Source organism: Toxotes jaculatrix, chromosome 17 (genome assembly GCF_017976425.1).
Source record: "Toxotes jaculatrix isolate fToxJac2 chromosome 17, fToxJac2.pri, whole genome shotgun sequence".
Classification (NCBI taxonomy): Eukaryota; Metazoa; Chordata; class Actinopteri; family Toxotidae; genus Toxotes; species Toxotes jaculatrix.
The window spans coordinates 4,941,746-4,968,548 of record NC_054410.1 but is presented as its reverse complement, the minus strand read 5'-3'; the positions used below and the strand labels follow the sequence as shown (position 1 = coordinate 4,968,548).

Here is a 26,803-nt window from a genome sequence, read left to right as displayed (position 1 = left end):
TTAAAGTCACACTGAATCTAAAAAAATGTTTATCATGTCTGTGTGTTCTGATTTGACTGAGCTGAGTGATACCTTAAATGCCACTGCTGTTGCTGCAACTGACGATCCTCTTGTTTAGCGGGCCAAACTACATTAACTAAATACTTGCTTTTCATAACAGCAACATGCACCTGTCCCCTGTCACCTCACAGTCTCTCTGCCTCAGGTCTCTCCCTCCAAACCCCCGTTATACTTAGAAAACCTCTGGAATATATATAACTTCCACAGGTGGTGCAAAAAGTAGCCCAGATCATGACAACCTGCGCAAATTTACATTTACCCGCCCACTTAAAGAAAAAGTGCCCCAAAATCTGGCAACGCAGGTCGGCTACTCTTTCACCTGCCATCACCATGGGGGAATCATTCATTTAACATTTTAAAAATTTAGGATCAATACTGGATAAAAGCCTTACATTCAAAACCAACACTGAACACAAACTTCTTTACTTTGACATTTCAGTATTGTTAAGTCACTATTGTTATTTTTCTCCTCAGCTCTACTGAATGTAAAGAAATCAAGACTGGTGTCACATCAGATCCTGCTAAGGAAAGAAGGGGGAATGAAAGTCACAAATAATAATTTCATTCTGAGCAGACATGAGTCTAGAAATGTTCCCTCAGCTGGAGGAACTAACTCTAATTAATCCTTCGCTTCACATGCAGTTCAAGAGTAGTGTCGCTGAGATTTATGAGGGGAGATTTATCAGATGAGGAGGAGAAGGAACCAAGGATTTTCCTTCACCTTACCGCTGGATAAGAGTCTGGGAAACAACAGTGGGAAGGTGTGTGACAATACTGCCACCTTAAGGCCAATATTATACTCACCTGAAGGTAAATGTGTCACACCAGGGGGCAGCACAGAGTCACTGAACATTGTGGGAGCATGACAGAGTGCCTCCCTGAGGGCCAACACAGAAGTATTTTTATCTGGTAACCACAGTATTTTAATGGTAGATTGTACTGGAGTTGTTTATCTGCAACATACAGTATATTGATTGTTTTTGTTTATTATTGGAGAGAAAAGCATATCCCGGATAGACATTAAACTACGGAAGGTGAGACAAACCTTTTTGGAAATGACTTTCCATGTATTTTATCATATGCTGCCTCTTTTGCAAACTTAAAAAGCACAAACTGACACTCGACACCACTCTGAAAACACCACCAAACAGCAGAACTTTGGTAGATAAATGTACCTTTTTATTGGATATTGAGGGCGTTAGTACCAAGAAGGCACGGACCAAACTTCATAATAACAAATTGTTTTTGTTTTTAACTACAGGATGACAAAAAAAAAATCTTTCTTTTTTTGCTGAAGGGAGATCCTTTCACAGAAAGGATTATGGAGACAGACATACAGACTCTTACAAAGTGTAAGTATGACCATATATTGAAGTCAGAGAAAGAAGTTAGAACAGATTATGAAGGCTTTAAGGACATGGGTTATGACTGTATGGCTATGTACCTCAACACAAACATCATTGTCCATCAAAATATGACTTAAGACATTTACCATTAATGAGTAGAAATTATTATAAGTTTGAAACAGTGAAATAAACAAACTGTAAGAAATATAGTTGTTTTTAATTACATAGCAGTATCAAATTCATGTATGTGTTATGTAATACATATATGTATTTTCTTCTTTAAAAAAAAAAGAAAACCTTGTTCAGATGCTGTATTGCTGACTCGGGATGACTCAGACACATATTAATTACGTCTTGTGTCAGTGTATGAGCATGTGCTAACAGCTTTTGGGCTGCACACAGACAAAATCACACATCATACAGGTTCGGCTCAGCTACATAATTGGCACGTTGATAAAAGTAGCCGAAGTCTGACCGTACATTTATCACCTCATTTGTTGTTTTTCTTTGCTGAATGACATTTTAAACCCATAACATCCCATCTGCGGGTGATGTTATAATTAGTAACCTATAGAGGTTCTGGAGTTTGTTTGTACAGAGCCAGGCTAACTGTTTCCCCGGGTTTCCAGTCTTTGTGCTAAGCTAAGCTAACCGTCTTCAGGCTGTAGCTTCATATTTAGCATACAGACACAAGAGAGGTATCAATCGTGTCGCATCTAACCCTCGGCAAGAAATAAACTCAGCATATTTCCCACAATGTCGATCTGTTCCTCTAATATCAGCAGAATCTGGTCTTTTTCAAATAGTGTTTTTCAACAATTTAAAGGATCATTTCAGCCACTTTGACAGCTGTATATGAAACGTAATAATCTTAAATTCATTTTCAAATCAAAATGTTATGGTGCACCGTTTTCCACCACATTCAAACATGAGCAAAACAGTGTTTAAAAAAATCTTAGTGTTTTCACCACATAGAGCTTAAAACCATTATGGCTGTATCTTTAAAAAAAAAGCAGTGACACTGGTTTAAATCAGACAAAAACATTTTAAAGCTGTAACTGTGGCACTTTTGAGTCTGAGCTGCATGATTTGTGAATAAAAACATCTTGTTTGTTGTTTTAACCTGCAGCAGCCCCCTGTCCTCACTCACACCTGTTGTAGTTTTTTTGAAATTTAAGATGAAATTTCGTCACACATCCTGTCGGCAGCTACAGACTACAGTTCCCCTGAATCTTACCATGGGATTCAAAAAAATGATGAAACCAGTCTTTCTTGTTTGGAGCCACAAACCTCACACGTCCTTAATACTGTCACATACATCTGATGGTAATACTGAACGACATCAACCACACGCAAAATAACTGCTCAACATACACAAGTCTGGACAATTCATACAAAAATACAACATGTAAAGAGATTTCAGGTAAAACGAGAGGATGAGAAATAAAAAGTGTAACAAAATTCCAGTTTAAAATGAAACGAAACAGAGGACAGATGAGAAGAAGGAAGAATCAAAGGAAGAAATGTACGTATGCTCTGGCCGACAGCCAGCCCGGGCTCCATTTTGGGAGTCTAGATTACTGGGGAGCTTTTGTGGCCACAAACTCAACGCGAGTCAGGACATGTAGGGACTGAGTCGACCTCATTCCTACCAGGAAACTCGGTCGGATTTCACAGGACACGAAACAGTTTGAAATCAGGATCCTTTGTTATTTGAGATGCTGAAAAACTGGCCTGATCTGCTGATGAAGTGTGTGTTCGACATTTTTAAATAAAGAAGAGCTTTGAATTCTGATGGCTTGGCTCTTTAAAAAAATATGACTAAGGTGAGGGTGTGTGATTGTCAAGGCGAGCGTTTGACACCTGCATAGAGCGATGAAGGCACGTCGGGTGTGTCTTCACATGATTAAGTATCCAGTTTTGGGGGGGTGGGGGGGGGGTTGGCACACTGCACTTCCTGTTGAGGTAAAATGAAGTGGCATAACAATAACAAGGAGCCATGGCTGCTCTCGCTCTAAGGATTATGGGTCCATCTTCCCTCCCACCACGACTCTGAAATGTTTTTGTCACGGCTGCACACTGCGAGAATAAAGTGGACGTAGAAAATACATGTCATTTCTTGTCTTTGGTTCATAGCTCAGAGCGATTTTGTCCTTGGTGTCCTCCACAGAAAATCTTTGATGTGCTCGTCACATGTCTGTGCATGAGTCTGTGTCTGCTGTAAGCCTACCTGCATGCACGCACTGTCTTTTTATGACTTACTGAAGCAGGCAAACACGACGTGAGGATCTTATAAGCAGTTTGGAGGAGACAGATTTGAATAACAATTTTCTGTTTGTTTTTTTAAAGAAGATGAATCGATCCCTTTTGTTTCCTTTCACACAGGGGAAGCAGCTTGGGTTATATTTTAAAGACACAGGTTCTCTTGAGCCCATTGTTCTTTCTTAAAATTCCCGTTTTCAGCCGGAGTCCTCCATATTTGTTAGTTTATAATGTGTTATACGTCTCAAGCGATAACTGAGGACACGGCCGACTTATTGCCAGTTGACTCATCTCTTCCGTTCGCTGCCAAGAATAGAAACCACCTCTCCGTCTCTCCTCTCTTGTCTCGTTCCCTGAGGCCTGAAGCATCTCCACATCTGACAGGGAGGAGTGAAAAGGTCACCCTGAGATCACCTTGCTTCCTTCTCCGTCACACCACAAACTCTGGGACCTCGTCGCTGGTCAGGTCCAGGGAGAAGTATTTGTTGGTTCTCTTGATGGGGAAGGGGTGCTGCTCGCCGAGAATGCCGGCGCGCTGATCGGCCAGGCCAGGGTAGCCGCCGCCGTCGCTCAGCTCCTGGACGCAGCCGAATGTGTAACTGTGGGCGGTGTCCTGGCAGAGCTCCGCCCACTGCAGGCAGTCCTTCTGGTAGAGCCGGATGTCGTCAAGAGACTGGCTGTGCCGGTCTGTCGAAGACTCGGGTTTCCTGCATGCAGATGTCTGCAAGCAGAGAGAAAACTTCTAGTATTTACTTTTCCAAACATTCATGTAACATCAGGTTGACAAATAAACCAAAACAGCATTGTTTTGTTGTTGGTGCATTTGAGGTCAGGCTTTTCTTAATGCATTTCTCCACATAAGTACTTTGCTACCACAGTGTATTTAGCGTTTTAATAGCAAACAGTGCTGTGAAACTCCCACATTAAATCTAAATTACCTGTGGCAGAGACTCGATGCTCTGTCCTCTCATCTTGACGACGGTCTCGGAGGAGCTGGAAGTGGAGGAGCTGACGTCTTTCACTATCAGTCCTGGGGAGAGAGGATGCTTAATGTTTTAGTTACAGTATTGAACGAGAGCTCGCCTTGGGTTTTCTTACGGTTATTTATTACATTAGATGTCCAGCACTGTGGTTTTAAGTCTTGTTCCTCTACTACTCTTTACTCAAAGTGTTGGAAAAGTAGGAATCAATTTCATTGCTCTACAGGAGTTTCTGCTAAAAAAGCCTTAAATATAAGTAAATGAAGTCTACCTCCATTTAATTGCACTTCAGGCTTTTAGAGGTAATATCAAAATCTGTCTGTACCTGAGTATCCGTTGGTTTGATCAGGGGACATGGTCAACATGTCCTCAGTGATGTGGATACACAGCTCCTGGTCCAGAGCCATCTCATGCAGCTCTTCGTAATCTTTGGGGTCGTCCACCAGCATCTCAATCTCTGCAGGAACAAATGTCAGCTGAATTATTACACTGCACAACAAAACAGCTAAAGTAAGTAAAACTTCAACCTGTTAATCTGCACTTTTCTTGTGTCTAGAGATTATTTTTGCAGTTTCTGTAAGTACCTTTCTCTGATTAGACATCACGGTTAACGCTACTGATGAAAATTACTATCGAAACTATCAACACTTCTCTCTCACCGTCATCATCTAGTATGCGCTCCTTGCCGCTGCTCTCGATGCCGGAGGTGTGTGAGCTCCCGTGGCTGGTTGTGGATGAGCTGCAGGTTCGTAGGGGCCTGTGCGGGGCCTGACCGGGGGCCCTGAAGCTGTCCGTCTCAATGCCGGAGGTGTGCGAGCTGCCGTGGCTGGTCGTGGAGTGGCGAGACAGGCGCTTGTGATGAGACATGCTCCCGGCGCTGCTGCCGCTGGCCCGGGAACGCTTGTCCAGCTGCTCCATGTCCAGCTCGAGAGCGTCGCTGATGTACGACTCCCTGTACTGCTTCTTCTCTGATTTATTACAGATTGGATATAATTCAAAATGTTACACCCATGTACCAAAACTTAAAATACTGTCCTAAATTATAACCCTTAAAGCAAAAGTTATTTGTCTTCTGGCAGATAGTTTGAGGAAACAGCTTGTTAGACGAGAATATGAAAGAACAATGTGAAATTGCAGGAAAATACCTTCGTTTTCTTCAAGTCGACGGACTTGTTTGAGAACAGGCTGCAGGTTCATGTAGAGCCGGTGGCTGTTGCTGAGCAGCTGCAGGAGGTGGCGAGAGCGCATTGGACAACCGGTGTAGTAGATGAGCTTGCGGGCCGAGGGGAGACCGTCAGGAAGGATTTCAAACTTCTTCCCCTGAGAGAGCGGAAGGAGAAAGAGAAGACAGTACATGAATGTTGATTCGAGGACTCAGAGATTTACAGCAGTTAATAATTTAAGTTTATGAAATACGGGATGTAGATTTGAAATTATGATTAAATGCCAGACAGGCCCGAAGGTAAACCTCAGAGGAAGAACAAAATCTGTTTGTGAAAACTTCTTTGTAGCCAAACACAATGCAACAATCAGTTCCAGTATCTGTTTTTCATTTCTTCACGCAGACACTGAAACAAAGCATTTTGAGCAGTTTTGATGATTTTCCAGGGAGAGGACATGTTGGCTGGATACACGGAAAAACTAAAATGGTGGGTTTGTGCTTTCTCCCGCTCCTTTTGGCAGAAGCTCGACCCAATAACAGCTGTCTTTAGTGTCAGCGGGGTTGTTTTCAATACAGACCTATAAACATTTCTGCGAGGGTTTGGACTTTCAAAGGCGGCGGGCTGTTTTAAAGTCCATGAAAATGCAACGGGCTGCACATTTCTGACCACAGCACTGAGCTTCCACTTTATTTATCCAAGCGTTTTTTTTTAAAGAAACCAGCTGATTCCAAGTATGTTTAAAGCCTGTGCATAGGAAGGGAAGCACATTATAGGAATTCAGCTCTGTACAGCAGGGAAATGAGTTCATAAAAACTAACTGACAGTTCTTTGACAGTGGCTTTCCTATAAAAGATCATTTTCTCTGGGCAGAGGTATCCTTGAGGCCGAGAGATTTCCTGTTCAAAAACCCTGGACTGGCAGGAAAACTCATGGTGGGAAAATGAAGGAGAAATATTCACTTCCATCCCTCAAGTTGAGTATTTGTCTTTAACCTCAAACTGCCCCTCCACAGCTCCTAGTGGCCACCAGTGAGTCGTACTGGGCAGCAGCCCGGTGTGAACGAGCCAAACTGAGTGAGTCAACACAGGGTACAGCAGCATTACATCTCTATTTTACAAACCTCAGCTGTTCTTTCTGGTGAAACCTTTGAACCCCAGGCTGTTTCTATCCCTTCAGTTACTATTTTCTTGTCTTTGGCTACACAGAAATACTGCAGTTTGTTTTGCAGCAAACGTGTATAAATGAACGGAGGAGAGTCTCAGTGTTCGAACGATATAAGAACTATGTTGATGGAACATTTCATGGATTTTGTCACGGCTATTGTTTTTCTTATGTTCATACATACATTGTGCCTTAAGCAAGTCAGTCGGTTAAGTGTGGGCTACTGGACTCTGGAATGAGTAAAGCTGAATTGTTTCCATCAGTGTGTGTATAACGTCTGTCTGTCCCAAGTCTAAGTACCTGTGGCTCAGAGAAGAAGGGGTGCAACGTTTGATGCATAAAGGTTAAAAAGGGTAAATATAATCCAAAAACCATACATACTGAATCAGCTGCTTCCCTGCTCGCGGGTAACTCTATCCCAGATCAAATACAAACAGCGGCAGACGGGTGTCAAACAGGTTTTTAACAGGTTTTCAGAAAGCACTTAGGAAAGTTTCTTGTTTCACGCAGCACACATGGTCAGTCCATCTGAACTCTCTGTACACGACAGCTGGACAACTTTCTACCCCTTCACAAAAAGACCTCACTAACAGGCCACACACATCGAAAACTCCCTGCATCACCAAGGTGACGCTTTACCCAGAAATCCCTCAACGGCACCAGCATCAACCAGAGTGCTGGCGAGTAAGAAACTGGCCAGATACCACACCACAGCACTCGAGGGTGATGACTTCATTTCAGCCTTCAGTGGGAGCCCATCAAACTCTCACGGGCTGAAGAGAAGCATAAATGCAACTTTAATTTGTCTTATTGCATCAGAAACACTGAATTCCACCCTGTTCTAACACTGAGCAGAAAACATGCCCCTCCTTCCCTTAAAGACAAACTAAAGTCATCCCGGCCAAAAGCCTGAAACCAAAATACCCCGGAAAACCTTTGCAACATCTGGTGTTTATTGACGCACACGTCCCTCCGCCCTGCTCCGCTCACTGGCTCATTTGGTCGTTGCTGCTGCCGTGGCGGCAGCGGTGCTGGATGACGTGACTCGTGGGTGGGGTGGAGGAGAAAGCCTGTTATTCAGGAGGAGGGTGGGACAGGGCCACGAGAGGCCTCAGCATGTCCACAGTGAAACCACAGCCACGCCACCGCCGGTTCACTCTCACGCCGCCACAGACGCAAGGAAACCACCGAAAAAACAGGAATGAGGAAAACAGGATGTCTTCGCCGTGAACTGTGCGGCAGATGTGACTGCGCCAAAATTAGGCCAAAGCAAAACTCGCTCTTGGATCAAAACCTTTGGCTTTTTTTCGTATAACAAAGCAAGTTTCTCAGAGGCCTTACAGTCATGAAACCTACCTGCAACGTCCAAAATCAGACTCACAGGGAGCTAACTGCTGTGCAGAAGCAGTGATAAGCAATAACAGCCTCCCTGGATTGTGATTAACAGCCGACTGGTGGAAAACATGAAGCCGTCAGAGTGAAACAGATATACAGTTAAGCTTCTCTGCCTTCCTGCGATAACAGAAAACTTATGGAAGCGAATGAACCGACTGCTGTGCTCAACTTAACGACAGGCTGACTCAGAGCAGAGAGACGAGAAGATTTAAAGAGGATTTCCTTTAAAGGGCACCGGGGCATGAGTGATAATTGATTAATCAAGAGGCATGTACATCATATGAGAGAAAATACTGCTGCTGATTACATGAAAATATGTATATACAGTGTCTGCGTGTGTGAGCATGTGTGTGTGTGTGTGTGCAGATGCACAGAAAGTCTTTCTAAATCCCTGATTAGTTCCAGAGGACTTGTGAGGCTAAGATAAAACAGCAGTGTGGAGAAAAGAAGCCCTGCGTAAAAATTTCCACGACCCTGAGCAGGAGCATGATCCAGGGGAATGCTCGGATTTCGTCATCGTCGAAATGAGGAAAGAAAAAAATAAAAACATGAAAAAATGTGATCTACGTGTCCAAAAAGGTTCTGTTGGTGCATCTGACTCACCACAAATACCAGTTTCCCCACGTTGGTCCAGGGGAAGTCGTACAACAGCTGCCTCACAGAGCCGACGTTCTGCAACACAGAAGCAGACACATGAAAACGATAATCAAAGCTACAGTACATGGATGCTGCCATCAGGGAGACCTAAAAGTCTTGTTTTCTTGAAACAAAAAAAAAAAAAAAAAACTTATATAAAACTGTATATTTCAACTAGTTCATTTTAATAATAAACTTGTATCAAGGGTCATATTTCTTGAAATGGAGCAAACTGCCTCATTCAATCTTCTGTCAAGATGTTTAGATCTATTTCTAGATACTCCTCTAAACAGACTGATGTGTACTGGAAACAAGTTGAAGAGACAGATTTTTTTCAGGGAAATAATTGGGTGTTCATACTGAAAACAGCACTGTATTTAAACAAAAAACAAGCGAACTACAATCTAGGGACATTGCACAGTTTTTAATATCACGAGGAAGATTTTTACTGCTATAAAGGAAGAAAAGTTATTATGCTGACAAACAGTTTATGCTCTGTCTTGATGTTAGGCATGTAAACAGAAATGCTGCATTTAGTGTCAGAAGATGGATGACGCCGCTGAATGTGTGCCAGCGCTGTGCCACGGCAGTGGCCTCAATACAATAACAGGGCAGTTTGGTTTTCTGTCTGAACACGGCCCAGTAAACTTTATCAGGAATCCATGTTTCCGGTAAGAAAAGTGAAAATCTTAAAGCCCACATTAGACACATCCTCGATCGATAAGTAAGAAACTGTACCTGGAATATCTGAATCCCACGTAAAGTCAGTCCCAATGTGAGAGAGGCCTCTACCTCCTTCTTGTCCTGTTGAAAGAGATGAAATCATACGTAGAAAATCAAGCCAAATTTGATGAAATAAAATAACCAGAAGTCCAATGAGCTGTTACTACATCAAATTTTCCATTAGCCAAATACAGAGCTAACAAAGCTGCAGAATTCGATTGGGTTGGAAAAAGCTCTCACCTTGTAGAGTCTGTAGTAGTGGACAGTAACGTCATCAAGCTGAGCACACTCCTTAATGTATTTGAGGTGCGCCTCTGAAGCCGTGAGAGCAAACTGGTCTTTGTGCATGTTCGGGATGTGCCTCAGGATGTATTCACGGCCACGCTTGGCTATCACCTGGGTGAGAGAGAGCGAGAGAGAGAGCGAGAGAGAGAGAAGTGTCAGGCTTGGCTGCCCTAAAGTTGTACGGACTCATTACAGCAGATTGGCGGCACAAGTTGCCAACATAATGAAGCTGCCTGCCGCAGGGCAAACAGATGTCAACCTGGAGAGGCTGAGTGAAAGCCAGAGGCAGGAACCGGACATGCTATGTTTTGCATGTGGCTTTTGAAGATTATGTAAGTAAGTTTTCTAAGCGTCTAAATCTGTACGAGATTTACTGTCGGGTAGCGCTCATCATCAAACAATTTCCTGTCCCTGCTGGTTTCAAGTGGTGATAAGGAGGCAGGAGGCTAATCACAGGAAGTGGAGGGCAATCAGACGGGTGTGGCAGTCATGAGCAGAGAGGTGGCGGTGGAGGTTGGTGGTGAATGACAGTGTGGCCAGAATAGCCGTGTCAGCCGGAGCATTTCTCAAGAGTGAAAAAAAAATAAATAAAAACTGTGTGTGTGTGCCACTTCCAGGGACAAAAATAAATGTGATGCCCCAGTTCTCATTATCCCACATGCTCAGATGTGGAGCTGTCGCTAAGTGTTTGGTCACTGTGATTAATGGAAGGTGGCTACAGACCCATATACTGTACAGCCAGGACACCGAACACTCCCCGACAGTCTGAGACACACCTTTACGGACTCAACACAAACACTAAAGCAAATATTCACGTGTCATAAACTAATTACAACTCAAATAAGAGCCTGGTATTCAAACAAGAACCAAAGAAAAAACGTTGTTTTGTTTGAGATATTAATAAAGGATGTGATCAGATGCAGCTGCAGGATGACAGGTAAGATCCAGACGTGATTTGGTCTGAACAGGAAGAAAAAAGTGAGTGTGATGGTCATTCATCTTAAATCAACTCTTTTTCTCTCACACACTCACCCATGGGGGGAAGTAGGCTTCAGGTTCAAAGTACTTCCCAAAGTGCTTGTTGCGTTTGAAGTTGCCCAGGTCGGCCTGCAGGGCGAAGGCTGCCAGGAGGAAGTAGGCCTCCTCCCTTTGGATACACTGTGAGAGCAGCACCTGTTTCCTCAGGTGCCAGTAGTAGTAGTACCTGGCTGCCCGGTCACTGCGGGGCGGACAGAGAGCAGAATTTACCAGATTATATGTTAACTGGTGCTAAGCTGAGTGATGGTACAGGCATTTAGTGTTAGTTGTAACAGTAAGTCGTGTACAGTACAGTCAGTCTTGGGGCTTTACTTGCCTGATCAATCTCCCATTCTCAACATAATACTGAGCTCTGAAGTGAATGATCATCGGAGGGCCAAACTGGTCGATGCCCTGGAAAACACAAGAGGAAATCCTTGTTTATTGTCTACAACAGGCAGAATTCAACATCAGTTATATCAGTCTACAAGAGCATGGTGTCAAGATGGAGGTAAAAGATCAGTTTGGGGGGAAATCTATAGACCTACAAGGTACAGCTAGGAAACTGTGTTACTGCATCTCCAGCTGGAAAATGCAGTTACAAAACAAATTTCATTTTCACGTTATGTAATATGATATAAGCAAACAGAGTACATTTGTGTTTTCCAATTAGGCTGATCTCCAATCAGCTTATATACACAAGGATACCAAAGGTAAAAGGCAAAATATGTCATGGTGGTAAATTTCAGTCTGTCATATTCACCTCCCTGTTAAAGACACAATCTGTGATCATTACGTAAACTGAAAGTAAACTGTCTGAATTAGTTTACATCTGTTTACAAACTCAGTAAAACAGGCCAATAATTTGAGTTATGACTTATTAAAGCAATAGTTTAACATTTTGGGAGTTATGCCTGTTGCTTGCTTCGTTTCCAAGAGCTGGATGAGAAGATCAATGCACCTCAAGTCTGTGCGCTAAGAATGGAGCTAAAGCTGGGAGATTAGCCTAGCTTAGCATGAAGAATGGAAGTGGATGGAAACAGCTAGGCTTTGCTAGTTCAAAAATAGCTCAGAAACCTCTCTGGAGTTCTAAAGCTGGGAAGTAAACACCTATTCACAAACCTATTCACAAACAGAAATATAAAAATAACGATTTGTGGTTTTAGGAGTAGTTTCCAGTGGCTTCCAGGTGTGTCGCATCATCCAGGTGTGAGGTTTCCAGGTGTGGTATCACCGTGCCTGTATAAAGACTAAAACCTGTGCTATAGTTGGACATCTTCTTGGGAAAAAAGTTATTTTCCAAAATGCTGGACCTTTACTAATAAATAAATAAATTCTTTAACTAGTAATTTCTTCTGTAGTCACTTGTACAAATATATCTGGAATTTATAGGATCGAAAATTGAAGAATTTGCCTTTGAGGCTTGCATTTCCAGTTCCTGTGGGTATAAAAGCATACCTACATGACGCTGAATTTTATTTGGGTAAATCTTGTGAATCCCAGGTAGAGGATCTATTAAATCCGGTTTTGTGACTAAGCTGTGACACTTGTCTGGCGTAGCTTTAAAATGCAGACTTACAGTCCTCTGCTCACTGTTAGACTTTTCACTGAAGGTCAAAAAATCCTGCACCGATTTTCTTACCTTGCTGGCTTCTCTCTTCCATTCTTTCGGGCAGTATTTGGACAGTTTCTGATCCAGCTCCATATAGATGTGTTCATTATCTGTCAGAGGAGGAGAGACACAGATACAGCTCAGACACTCTTTCTCTGTGTCATCCCTGTGTGTGTGTGTGTATATATATATGGATGTATAGGTGCCTTCGTGTTTGGTGTGCTCAGAGAAATCCCTCCTCAGTGAGCCCTGTTCAAAGACCGCCTCAGGGCAATCACATCAGACAGCCTCTGCACTTTCCTTTGTACTCGGAGCCTCTGGTGTTCCCTCTCGTTTCTTCACCTCACTCTGTCATGTCTTAATCTGCTCCTGAAGTGACGCCTTTCATGAGCTGCAGCCTGCTGATCTGACAACTCAGAGTTTCTATAAAATGAAAACCTGCTCAAGAGCCAAGGCGAATGAGGAGCAGGAGCCGAGCTTCTCTGACAGAACACCAATGAATATATATTTGATCAAATTTAGAAACCACACCGAAGACCAGATGACTGAAATGTGAGCGTTATCAGAGTCAATGTGTTTACATGTCTCATGCATATATTCTGAGCAGTAACACATTGGTGTGATGTCCAGAATATGTCCGCCCATGTTGGCGCCCTGTTTTCACCTCGTTAATTTTCAGACAATTCCCTCGAAAGTTTTGGTTTTATTTGGTGACGATTTGACATCTCCGCAGCTGAGACTTCTGCCGCCATCTCATTACAGCTGAGGTCAGCAGCAGTTTGTGGTGCTTACAGGATCCAAAAACTACATTTGAAAAGCTCAACAGCTATGACCGTTTCCAGTAACAGTATCTGTGCTGCTCAGGCTAATCCACAGACCTCACGGTGAAAGGCTTTCATTGAGAACTATTTTTGCGGTTTGTACATTGGTAGAAATGTGAGTGGTTTTTTTGAGATTTGGGTGAACCCTGTAACTTCATTTTTGTGGTCTATTATGTCAATTTACACAGACAGGAACATCATTTCTGACAGATTATGGGATGATGAGACCTTAATTATCCAGCTGATATGTGTATTTACAACAGATATGCATGTATAGAAATGTGGAGAGATGTCGCAAGATCTCTTGGGAAAAAGTAGAGGGATGGAGGAACGAAGCCGAACCAATCAATCCAACACTGCTGTAGATCTACAGCTAACAATTATTTTCGTGATCAAACAAGTTCCAAGAGCCCTGGATGACGCCGCAAAATGTTTTGTCTGACCAGAAATCCACAGACCAGCAAATATTTGGTTTTGAGAGGCCTAAACCAGTGAAATGTTGGTGATTTTGCTTAAAAAACAATTCAAACAATTACTTGATTTTTTAAAATAGTTCCAGATCACGTCTAAAGCAGCTGTGGCATTAGCAGCTTTTACAGAATTTAATACAGACAGACAGTGTCGGCTAATGTGTCACAGAAAACCACACTGAGCAGACTCATCAGTGCTCGACATATTGTTTTTTTTCCTCTGAGGTAAACAGCGAGGAAACAGATGTATTTTAACCCACGTCTGTCTGACTCTCTGGTCGGGGGGACAGTGGGTGACACACAGGGAGTGGGTGGCCTCTGTTTGCCTTGGGGATTTCACGCTGTTCAGACAAGCACTTCAGGAATGTCCCACAATCAGACCCACTGGCTCCTGGTCAACTGACCCGCTGGGCCGCCATTGGCTCATGCGGAGGCCAGCTGTCTGTAAAACACCGCCTCTGCAATTGACTCTCCCTTTGCAGTTGCCCACAACTGTCACCCGCTGTCTGCTCGGCCATGGGACAGACACGGTGACTCGATCCATACGTATGACCCTCGCTGAGCCTCGTCACCATAAAAACAACTTTGGCTTCAATGAACAATGGGGGCTTGTCAGGACGAGGTAGTCCTGGGGGGGACGGTTATGACAGATAGGTGAGAGATGCTACGTTTAGGACACATTCCTGTTTCTCAGCCAAGTTACTGCTCTGAGGAATGTAGCTGCCTGGTTAGACTGTTTTTTATGTGGCTCCGATCCTCTTCATGAGTGGATTCACTCAATAGTTAGCATGACGTAACCGCATGCTGTCCAATCACTGGGAAATTTAATAATTTAAAATGGAAATTAGGCTTTGTCCACAGTCCCCACTAGTTTAGAAATGGAGACATGAAACAAAGACTGCTCTATTCAGCTGATGGGTAAACAAGTAAAAAGATAGGTAAACAGTGTACGTATGAACATATGAGACTACACAAACAGAGGCAGGAAGCATTTTTGTTTGTTCCCCCTAAATGAATCCCCCTAAATGAATCCCTGGGATGAGAAGTCTTACTCTGAATGACGCTGAGTCCAAACAGGTGACAGTCCTTCAGCCTCAGGAGGTCACACACCTGGACCAACAGTTCCTGGCACAAAGCCTTCACCTGAGACAAAAGAGGAGGCATTTTTTTTAAGATCACCTGTTAGCAATGACATGCAAAACACAAACACTACCCAAACTCTAATGTCTGTGTAATTATCTCATGTTGTTATGAGCCACCATAAGTACCATATCAACAACAGAAAACTGCATATAAAGCTGTAGTTAGTAGTTAATGAGAATAAATTCAACAGCTTTTAATTAACAGAGATTAAATTCTCGAGGCTTCTGCACCACAAAAAAACAGTGTTTTGTTAGTAGCTGCCGCGAGCTGCCAAGAAACCAGAATTTACTATCAAATCAAACCCCTCAGTGAATGCCCTTAAAGGAATAACTGAAAAAGTTTTATTGCTCATTGTTAGATGAGAAGACCACTCCCATGTATGCACACTAAATATGAAACTATGGTCAGCAGCTGGTTAGCTTAGATTAGCATAACGGCTAGACACAGAAACAGTTGGCTATGAGCACCTCTCAAGGCTAGCTGTCTCCCCCTGTTCCTTATCTTTATGCTCTGATAAGCTAAGCTAGGCTAGTTTCATATTTACTGTCCAGACATGTTAAACAATTCCTTTCCTGTTCTCCTTCATCCGCTGAAAGCAGCATTGCTATAAAGGAAGTGATGGTATGTTTACTCACATTGACTATGACATTGAGTGTGTCATCATTGGGGAGAAAGACACAGACACAGCGGCGGTCCTGCATGGTTTTGTTGTTGTGAAAGTTCAGTTTGTTCATCTTCGTGTGGCTGGGACAGGACAGGCCCCTCCGCCTGCTTCCAGGGCTCTGGGCCCCTCTGACGACCCGCCTCCACCACCACCACAGCAGGCACTGAAGCTGCCACACAGTCTTTGTAGCCCTGCTTCAGCTGCAGCCCAGTACTGACACACCAGTACCTATGGGCTCAGTAGGCCAAGCAGCACTCACAGGGCAGGGCATGGGGACACGAGCTGCAGTCCGACACTGTGGAGACACAACAGAGAGGCCAAAGGACTTGATGTTAGTGCACTGTGCTGTGTGCAAATGTGTGCACTATGAAGATGTGTTCTGCAAAACACGAAGGAGGCGATGGGTGCATGGTTGACATGAAAACGATGAATTTTCTTTAATTAAATAAACATTTAAAAAGATTAAAACTGCACAAAAAAAATGCAGGATATGAGGAGACAGAAGACAGACAGACTAAAAGGAGGGCAGCGTTCCTGTTTATGTCCATGAATATGTGACATCAGTGTGGGGGAATGTGAGTGACTCCAGAGGAACATGTGAACATCTGTCTGGACAGGATCTGATGAAATGTAATGATGGCACGAAGGAAACGCAGAGACAGAGGGAGTCATACCGAAAACCGACTGATTTCTAGCATTTTCTCGCATGAAACCAAAAGCAACAAAACTAGTTCTGAGCTTTAACTTCAGGGCATTTTAATGAACCAGAAATACAACACAGCAACAAAAAAAGCAATATGCTACAGGGCTTAACTTGAACAGCTGTTCAGAAACTTGTGCACGGGGCTTTAGAAGTCAGCCGGGTATCTGATTTTGTTGGCACTGTAAGCCAAACAACTCCACATTTTCCTCCTGGCATCAGTTTTGTCAATTCATTCAGTTCTGTTGACATGCCTTCAGTTGTTTGACATGGTTGAATTTTTCATTGTCTGCTGAAAAACACATGCGAGAGTCAGACTGCAGGTTTGTCTGTTCCAAACCTCCTTTGAAATGAAGTCAGAGGATGTTGACAGGGAAATACAAGCATTTAAAATGTCCCCTAAACCATTTTATTCTAGCTTTAGCGGTGGCATTGTTTTGAAAGAAATGTTTACTTTTTCATTAAATAGAATTTGTTATTATCAAACGGCAACAGCCAACAGTGCTGCAGGTGTGTGGAAGAATATCTGCACACTGGATTTCTGGCTGCAGTGTTTTTCACAATGTGTTCTGGCTTTGTCCTGCACCTGAGCCCAAGTCAGGTTAGATGTTCACACTTCTGCTTCAATGCCATGACAGCAGTGCTGTCCTTTGTTCTCTACCAACTATATACCTCTCTCTCTTTCTCTTTCACACACACACACAAACTCCAACTTTAACAGTTGTCCTGAGAGCAGTGAGCAGCTCACAGCATGAAGTCTGCCTGAGGACGTGTGAGACCTCCAGGGGGGTGTGAAAAGTCTCAGACCAGACAAAAGAATTTTAAGAACAATCAATCCAGATTATCACTTCTTCCTGTTGGAAGTCCCTCACCTTGAAGCCATGTTGTCATTAAAAACAGGTAGGATGGGCAGTGGGCAGGATCACATTACAGAGTGAAAAGCTTTTTGCATTTTAAAAAGAGATTTGAGGGTTTATGCACAACATACAATCTACTATTTCTTCCAACCTTTCAGAGACATGAAAATGTGGATTTAAGTCACACAGTGTTAATTTTGGTTTTTAAAGCTGGAACACTCAGCGCAAAAGTGAAGAACCTGTGTGTTTAAAATCAGTAAACTGCTACTTTAACAAAGCAAGCTGCAGGTCGATATCTGTCAGCAGTGGAAACAACACTGAAATTACTGACCAGACTGCAACCAATAAACAACAGCTTTAACTGTAGGACCGGACTTCTGCTGCAAAGTCAGACGGTGCTTTTTCGGCCTAAGCGCCCATCCAATGCGCCTTCTGTCCACATATAACACCGCTTTGTCGCTGCGCAGACAGGGAGCACTGTGGGCAAAGACACCATAAATACACATACTGTTGACATACAGCATCAGTTCTCATTAAAGCTGGTCATTGGATGTGCAGTGTGGCGGGCAACCAGCCACTCAGCAAAGCTTGCTGATGAGCCATGACTGGGATGGCTCCCTGCACTGCTGCTGACCTTGACTTAACACATCACTACTGCACTGCACCCACAAACACATATGTGCATGCAGACAAAAATAGAGACACATGTACATCACACACAAACACACACATACACACTGGGTATGTTCCTGCTCTCTTGCCACGACCATATGTCAGGTGCTGATACAGAACAGCTGAGCTGTGTGATGGCAGCGGGGTTAATTAGAAGTGAGATCCATCTAATTGGATCACTTCCGAGCATCACTCACTTCTCCTCCAGAGAGCAAGAGTGATTCCAGTAAACCAGGACTGATACCAGACTCACAGAGAAGACTAGCTGAGTTTTAAATTGTTTTCTTTGCAAGATTGGATCTTTTTCCAGACCAGGAAAACAGAAAAGAGCAGGAAACAAACAATTATTTATTATTTCCTGGATTGATTGTTTGGTCAGAAAAATGTCCATCACGTGTTCCTAAGCCAAAGTGAAATCTTCAAATTGCTTGATTGGACAAAACCAGCAATTTGATATCTTCAAAGACATTCAGTCTAATGTTTTAGTTCTAGAAAGGAGTACAAGAAAACTTAGACCATGTCCACAGTCAAGGTTTTTTCTTATTTTTGGCCTTTCATCCACAGTAATCCAGAGTTTTTTCACACCTGAATACTGGTCTCTTCCAAAGTTCGCTCCAATGTGGATAAATATGAAAATACCAGCTTCCCTCTTTACAGCAGCTAAACTGCCAGTTTGGCTGCACAAAAATCTGTGGTCAAGGTGTAAATATTCACACATCCAGCTTAGCCACATCCCCTTATAGAGAAGTTAATGGCCCTTGAAGCAGGCTCTGTTGAAATCATATCATAGGGCATTTACAGCCAGAAATATGACACCTGACTTCCACAGTCACATCCTAGTCATGACTCGTTTATTGTATTATTGAAACTTAATGAAAGTGGATGCCTATAGTGGTCTCACGCAGAGACGGGTAATTCAGACATAACTGAGTATAGTCTTTATCGATGGGTTTAAAAGTCTATTGTGTCACGTCTGCTCTACACATGACACATCACCACAGAGGGAACGTCCACTGTGAAATTAAAGGGTGGATTCACTTATGTTCTCTCTGTGCCGGGAAACACAGTGTGTGTGTGTGTGAGTGAGGAGAGTGCTGGATAATGAAATTACTGCTGCTCTCCATCCCCCCTTTCACTGCCGTGCAAAGTGTGATGCAACACTGAAGTCCATCTAAAGCAACACACGCACAAAGAGCAGCCAACTGAGCTTCCTCCTGCCTTTCAGCCCGAAAGAAGGGATTGTGTCAACGTGGCAAACCTCAGAGTCAGGCATGACACCAAATCCCACACTGGGATAAAGAAAGAGAGAGGGCCTCTGTCACAGCTGTACTTCTCTCTTCCTCATTCTTTCCCTCCTCCATTGACAGTCGGAGGGGTGGAGAGTCTCTGTCCAACTGTTGGATGGTGAAGCCTAAGAAAAACTTCCTCGGCTTGGACAGTGACAAACAGACCCACCGAGGGAGGCTGTCACCACTCTGATTTAAGAATAGCTTCAGGTACAGTGTGTGTCAAGGCATATGAGAAAGGAGAGAAGAAGAGGGTGGATGAATACAGCAGAGGGAAAGAGAGAGTGGGAGGGAGGGAGATGGAGTGAGGCAGCGCTCAGAGCCCGGGCACGAAAAAAGAAAAAAAACTGCTGCAGTCAGGAGAATTCCTCACTAACATCTGCTTCTCATTCCAACAATGGCGGCCTTTGATTCCTGATGCACACAACGAGCAGCGCCGCCACCGGCTCTGTGGGCCCACAAACTGCATCCTCGGACAGCGTCCTACAACCTGGAGCGGCACACATGAACTGTAATCCCTGATCTGAGCCTTACTCGTTTTACCTAACTCCTTTTGTTTGGCTTTACCTGCTTTGATAATTTCATAGGTGCATCAGGACCATTCAGACAGAGGCAGTTAGGTTATCAGGCACAGAGAAGCCAAGACAACTCACTTTCCAATATTTACAAGTGCTGAGGTGAACTTTTTGGCACTACTTTTAAGAGCTGAAACCCTTAACAGAAGAGTAATCAGCAGTTTGTTGATAATTATTTAAGCTGCTCTTTTTGGGGTATTACCTGCTTTTCTTCATCTTATGTGACAATAAACAGAATACCTTTGGGTTTCAGAGTGCTTGTCAGACTGAAGAAGACATTTGCAAGATGTCCTCTTGGGCACTTTCCACAATTAGTTGATCAGTTGACCTGTGGTGGCGGTGCATCCTGTTACAGCGAGACTCCAGACTCTGCACCCCAGCACTTTCTTCATGATCTCCAGGGACTTCAACTTAAACTCTCCCGACTTTCGCTCAGCACTACCAGAGCAGACAGGACCCTGGACCTGCTGTATGCTAATGTTAAAGTGACCTGGAGATTCTACTTCAACGTTCGAACGCAACGTTAAACTCCTATTTCTAGAAATTAAGAATATCACAGAACCAAACAAATCAAGATATGGCACTATGTTCAACATAACAGGTTCACTTTATTTTTCACTTTTTCTCTGGGAACTGAACTTGCATTAAAAAAAAAAGACTTAATAAATTGGGTGCCAGCAGCAAAAAGACAAAGCAAATCCTAATTTTATGCAAACAATTATATGGAAGGAAGCCTCTTTCATGGGCTGCAGATGCTGACCCAAACTGACCTTGCTGAAATATTTAAAGGCCTCTCTTTTTGAAGGGCACAGCTTTTATAAATAGTGCCAACGACTAAATCCGAGTGGGAACTGGTCTTTTTTTTCCCCCCTCCGTTCCCTGCCAAAAGATCTGTTTATTCAGCTGATGAGAAATGTTGCTGAGCTGAAGAGTAGCTCTAAATCACATTGGTCACAAGATGGCATTAGCCTTCACAGCGAGACTTCCCTCCTCTTCTCCATTTAACCTACTGAAACACTAAAAAGGAGGGGCTCCGTGTTGAAAATAAACAGGAAGAAGCACGCTAGTGGGCGACACGCTTGACCCCACAAACCACTAATTCAGGATGGTCTAAACATCTATTTTGGATTCTGGCTGGCTTGTCATGGTGTCGGGAAGTGGCTAACGTTATATACTGTAAAAATAGACATATGTTTATTTCACTTGACTAATAAAGCTACCCTGACTCTGATAATGTTAATTTTTATATATTTGTCTGTATCTGCTGCCAATAGACTGTAGATGGTGTAAACAAATAACTGTGCTGATATTAATAGAACATGGAAGCATGTTTAGCTGCTCTCCCATAAATACCTGGATACCCTGTGTCTTTAGCCTTTAAGCCTAATGTCAGGCAGAGGGAAAACACGGTGCACTATTTAAGACCATAATTCCCATGATCCCCTGCCCATAAGATCATCTAGCAAATATTTGTATGTTGGCTGTCAGGACTCCTGGTCTATTTCCACCCAGTTCGCAGGGAAGGCAAACAATCGGCCTTTGGCCCAGAGTCAAAGAATCTAGACCAGATTTTAATGACATATTGCAAGTTGATGAAATGTAGCATTTGAATTATGGCAATTATCCACAACACAGGCAGTACTAGCTCCAGTAAATGTTATAGTCCTTAGCACAAACTATAATCTATATGTTTTTTTCCTATAAATCCAGGACCTGAGGAGTAAATGCCTGGGTGTCCTCCTTGATCAAATGTCACGCTCATTAACCGCTGAAGGTCAGGCCTGTGCACAGCATGGTACTGTGATGCTGTTATATAATTCACAGAGAAACATCGCTACTCAGGCTACACTACAACTCACACAGTAAACGCAGCTGCAATATTTACCGCACATTATCTGAATTTACTGGACAGGATTTTTAAAGACTTCTGACATCATCTGGCTTTTGACTTTCGATCAGCTCCACAGCTTTTATCCAGGAATTACTGTGGATTAAGAATCTGGAGCGCCTTCCAGCTTGATGAATCACCCTGTTTCTTGATGGAGATGTAATTATGAAAGTGACAGGGAAATACCTACTCAATGCCTGCCTTCACTAACAGCCTTGCAAATACCAACACACCAGATGCCCTGGTTGGGCCATTTGCTGGCCAGCAGTTTAAGACTTCTGGCACCAGCTATCAGTGCAAAGAGACGTGATGTGGAAAGAGGCTTGGTTACTGCTCATTCTTGGCAAAGAAGATGTGGACAGATAAAGGTTAAGGTTAGAGGTGGGAATCTTAAGGAATCTCTTAGGGAATTCGATTCAGAATCGATTCCTGATTCAGTAAACAGAGACATTTTTAGGTTCTAAAAACCCTTCGCTCGTGTATTTACTGTGGTGAACTGCAATATGAAACATAACTGGCAGTTAAGCTAATTGGTCTTGATGAGGGTCACTATCTGATGAACAGAACAAGGCAGGGAGTGAGGGAGTGTACAGCTTTTACAGTGGTTAAAGTCTCCAGTCTGTATGGGAAAATGGTCACCACCACTGGTTAAATATTTTTATAGGACAGAAACCAGTTTAGCTGTTTTGGAGCAAGTTTTGCTGCAAAGCCAGTACCAAGGAAATCAACCGTTATCCACAAAGCTGCAGAACGGAAACAGATTTTTGACCAAGTCACTTTATATGCTCCTGTCAGAGTTCGCTGGAAATTTTGTAGAGTTGCGTGTTGGCTGGAAGTCAACACTAGGTCTTGGTGCTGTTGTATTAAGTATTTACATAATATGGGGTTATTAAATCAAAATGTACCCAAACACTTTCCTTCTTTGAAGACAAACCACCAGATAAGGTTTGTGTGTGCGCGCTCTACACTGTCTGCAGCTGATTTTCGTCCCTTTGTTTGAACCAACAAATGATCACATCCTCTAACGTGTAAGGAATGATCGGCTGAAATATGAGAGCTCAAGCAGCAAAGTTCAAAATGCAATGAGTTCTCAATGAAGTACAGCTTTAGCTCAGCTACCTTTACGGAAAACTTATTTCAACATTCACATCTGGCTTCCATGTGGCTCTGAGCAAAGAGTGGGCGCGCACACACACACACTGTTACATACACACACTTACAGACACACACACACACATTTCAAACTGCCTGCACTGCCAGACGTGTTAGAACAGAGTCAGCAGTCGCTCCCTTCCCTCCCCGCCCAGCATTCAGGCTTGGACTGTGCATGAGTAACCCCACAAAACTAGCAATCGCAGTGCAACACACCACCAAGACATCAACCCGACCATTACGTATGCTTGAAATAGAGCAAGCACCATTAAAGGAGAGGGTTAAAAACTGAGCTGCAATTATAACAAACCCCAACCAAACCCTGTTGTTTTGTTTCAACCAAACATCTTCCATTCTGACAGAGTGAAACGGGTTGTTGCAGGTGATCTGATCTGTTTCCTGTGTGCAGCTTCTGTAACAGGGATTGTCTCCCTCTATTGTTTACACTGTCACACCTGAGGAGACACACTGGGTAGATATGTGGCATGTCTTAATACTCAGGAAAAAAAAACTGTGCAGGCGAGTATATGCAGCATTTTATGAAACAGAAAAAAAATACCTGTAAATATTTGAAACTTGGCAGAGTGTGTAACAAAATACAGCTGTATGAATTCTCCTCTCCCAGTCATTTGGTAGTGTGCCAGCATTTCCTTTTACTATGGAGAACCCCACAGCCTGCAAATTACCTCAGTGAAAACACAAAGTAAAGATAATGACAGTCCATAATTTGGCCTGATTGCTAAGCTTACACCAAAAAACCAAAAAGGACTTAGAAGAGGAATCACAACTGTAATTTTGAGTCATAAATATGCATAATTTGGTACAAAGAGTGAACCAGGGTCTCAGTAATGTGTCTAACTGCTAAAAAAAATTCTTCCAAAATCAGCAAAATATCATGCAGGAAGCACTGAGAGCTGTAGTGAGAAGTGGGTGAAACAAGTCAAGAATATCCTCAGGGGGTGCTGGGAGGTTAAACATCTCTTGTCCACTTCCTTGAAAGGACTCTGGCTTCACTAGGGAGGCCAAGCAAAGACAGGGAAAAAAGTCCACAAGAAAAGGGAGAAAGGGGAACTCCATTTTCTTCTTCCTCCTTTAGTGCACTTGAGGCATGGATATGAGGAGTCATGCAACATCCCTGCAGTTGCAGAAAAGGCAGGAAACACTGATGTTGGTGGTTTTCATGTTTTCATTTAAAATCATGGTTCTTGTGGTCTTCTGTGGAGTGATTTGAGGGACTCTCGGGGCCATAAATCCAGGCAAAACACAAGGTTAACTTAGAAAAATACATGTTTACGTCTCTGGTAATCGGGCTGTTTAAAAGTTGACTTTCCTGAGATACAAGGTTTGCATCCAAAAGCTGCTACATGGGCTAGATACCATATACTGATAGCAGCAGAGAGCCCTGGGCACCTGTATAACTTACAAGAAGGACATTTAACGGCATTCACACCCACATACTGTAAACACAGAGGAGATAACACATGCAGTAGGACGGTAAGAGATAGAGTTTCTCCTTCTTTATGGCAATAACAGTAATCTCATCCTTTCTCATGGACCTGTAGCACCCTCATTCTACACATTGTCCTGAGACACAAAGTATGGTTCCTCTTACAACTTATCTTCTAGCAACAAGGTTGGAGGCAGATTGTGTGATAAATTCAGGAGGGAGCATTTATAAACAAGCTTCTGAAACGGTATGAAAATCCCCTCCTAGCATGTATCAGACTCCCCTGGGAGAATTTGCATTGTGAGGAGGCGATTATGTAAAATGCGTATAACAGGTTATCTCCAGTTACCTATGTATAGCACCACAGACACGCTCTTCTTCAGCTTAGGTACTGTGTCTAACTGTTTTTGTATTCATGGCCGAGTTTTAGCATCAGAAAAAGCCAGCCCCGAGGCTAAGGATTCAGTTGAGCTTTTGATGCTGAGTTTAATGCAGAGGAAATGACAAATTGAGGAAAACAACAGTTCCAGCACTCACTGAAGTGTGTATGTGACAATGTCATGTGTGATGCGTGTTTTCTACGTGACAGCACAGTAAAATGAAGGTAAAACCTCCAGGATGAGGTAGCAATACATATCTGTTACTCACAGAAAGTGATTAGTTAAGGGGGATTGCCTTGTGCAACTGCGGGTCATCCCATCACACATTCCTACACAGATTCAAGTGAATGAATCACCGACACACATACCAACCACCTTTGTTCGCACATTTCCTTTTTCTTTGCTACTCAAGCAGTGCTCTTCCTGTCCAGCCAGCACCTGCACCATCTCTCGCTTTCATTCACTTTGCTCTGTTACACCACTGAGCCAAGACAGTGTCACGATCGCAAAAACACAAGTTGTTTTTCTTCCGTTTTCCCCCCACAGCTGGAGCAGAGACCTGGACGCCAAGCCATAGACTGTATGCCGGGGAATAGGCCACACAGGGTAGCTGATTAGCCTGCCATGTGTACTGGGTGAGTTTCAAGTGTTAACAGTCCTTACAGGGGACCCAGTGACTGACTGCCCTGATATCTGCAGAGCAATCCGAGAGTTTTGATTTCAATAAACATTATTGTGCAATGTCTACACTGACTAATACATCACATTAGTGGCCTCATTATGACTTAGCAAAGGACATATGAGCAACAGATTAGCTAAAACAAGCAACCACAGGTCTCAAACTCAGTTGGCAAAGCCTCCTCTCAGCTGAAGTGCCCTTGAGCAAAACATCAAGCCCACAGTAGCTCCAGGGAGTGCTCACCTTCTGACTCTGACCTCTGTGGAAATGGATAAAGATAATCTGACTCAGGAGTAACATTGTTCAACAGTGCACAGCAAACCTGGCGGACCCAAACAACGTCCATGGCCTAAAATATTCTAAAACTTTAAACCCCTTAAAAACGTGAGGATTCCCTTTCCCTCTTTGTTCCTGATTGGCCTCTGGTCTAACATTAAACAGAGGGGGAATTGTTGGCATTGCAGTGTGTTCAAAAGAAAATAAAAAGGGGATTGATTAAAATGGGCTGCACATAGTTTTGTGCCATTCACGTTCTGACATCCATTATTTTGCAGTGCTGTTGAAGGTGACGTCGCTGGATGTCCGAGGCATTACTGACAAGGAAACTGCACAACAACAATAATAATAAAGGAGGAATTCTGTTTCCGTTTTCCCAAAGATTGTTCTTTCCCTTTACACAAACAAACTTCACACAACACCTTCTTCGGATTGGGCAACGATTCTACGAGAAGGGTACGAGATGAAGTTAGTATACGGCGGGGGGGAAAAACATAGTGAACAAATATTTAAAGTTATAACCGAAATCCCACTTTACCTACTGAACAGGTCAGGATCATAAGAAGGAAAAAAAACTCCTTCAACTAACAAGACTTCGATACTCATATTTCTAAGGCAACATTCCCTGTAAAAATGTCCTAGCAGCATCACCGCTGGTGAAGCAAGAACCAACACAACTTGGCTTCCCCGACTTTTGCTTTGTAACGGGTTTCAGCTGATCAAAAAACACTCAGGCTAACTACTAAATACTAAAAACTAACATAAACGGACTTTAGTTTTAATTTTTTAAAATAATAATTCGATCGGCTAAAATGACGTCAGTCGCAACCGTTAAAATATCCAATGTGAAGGAGTAAAAACGGATAAAGGCACTCAAAGCATCCACAGCCAGCCACATGTCAAAACTCACCGTTTAATGAGAAAACGAGTTAATCCTTATGAGAGTGTTAATCCAACCGCGTTACTCTGAGACCTTCTGGAAGCAGAGGGAAGGAAATCCACAGTTTGGAAAGACTTCAAGAAGTTTCGGAGAAGAGTCGTCGTTCGACCGCCTTCGCTGAGAGCCACATTCTGTGCCCGCTGGAACTGTAACGAGTAGATAGGAATACATGTGCGGTGGGTGGAAGCGTGAGCGCAGGGAACCGGGATGAAG

The 26,803-nt window shown here is 43.2% G+C and overlaps 1 protein-coding gene across 1 annotated transcript; it reads right to left on the bottom strand.

Moving 5' to 3' along the window:
• Positions 1–1,217: 1,217 nt before the first annotated feature.
• On the bottom strand, positions 1,218–26,737 carry frmd6 (FERM domain containing 6). The gene is made up of 14 exons (XM_041060514.1): positions 26,561–26,737; positions 15,710–16,033; positions 14,984–15,074; positions 12,671–12,750; positions 11,366–11,442; positions 11,044–11,230; positions 9,967–10,122; positions 9,742–9,807; positions 8,971–9,039; positions 5,794–5,968; positions 5,308–5,616; positions 4,974–5,105; positions 4,607–4,698; positions 1,218–4,389 (listed from the first exon to the last, which is right to left on the bottom strand). The coding sequence occupies exons 2-14, from the start codon at positions 15,806–15,808 to the stop codon at positions 4,099–4,101; spliced, it is 1,824 nt and encodes a 607-aa protein (XP_040916448.1). The 5' UTR covers positions 15,809–16,033; positions 26,561–26,737; the 3' UTR covers positions 1,218–4,098.
• Between the last annotated feature and the right edge of the window lie 66 nt (positions 26,738–26,803).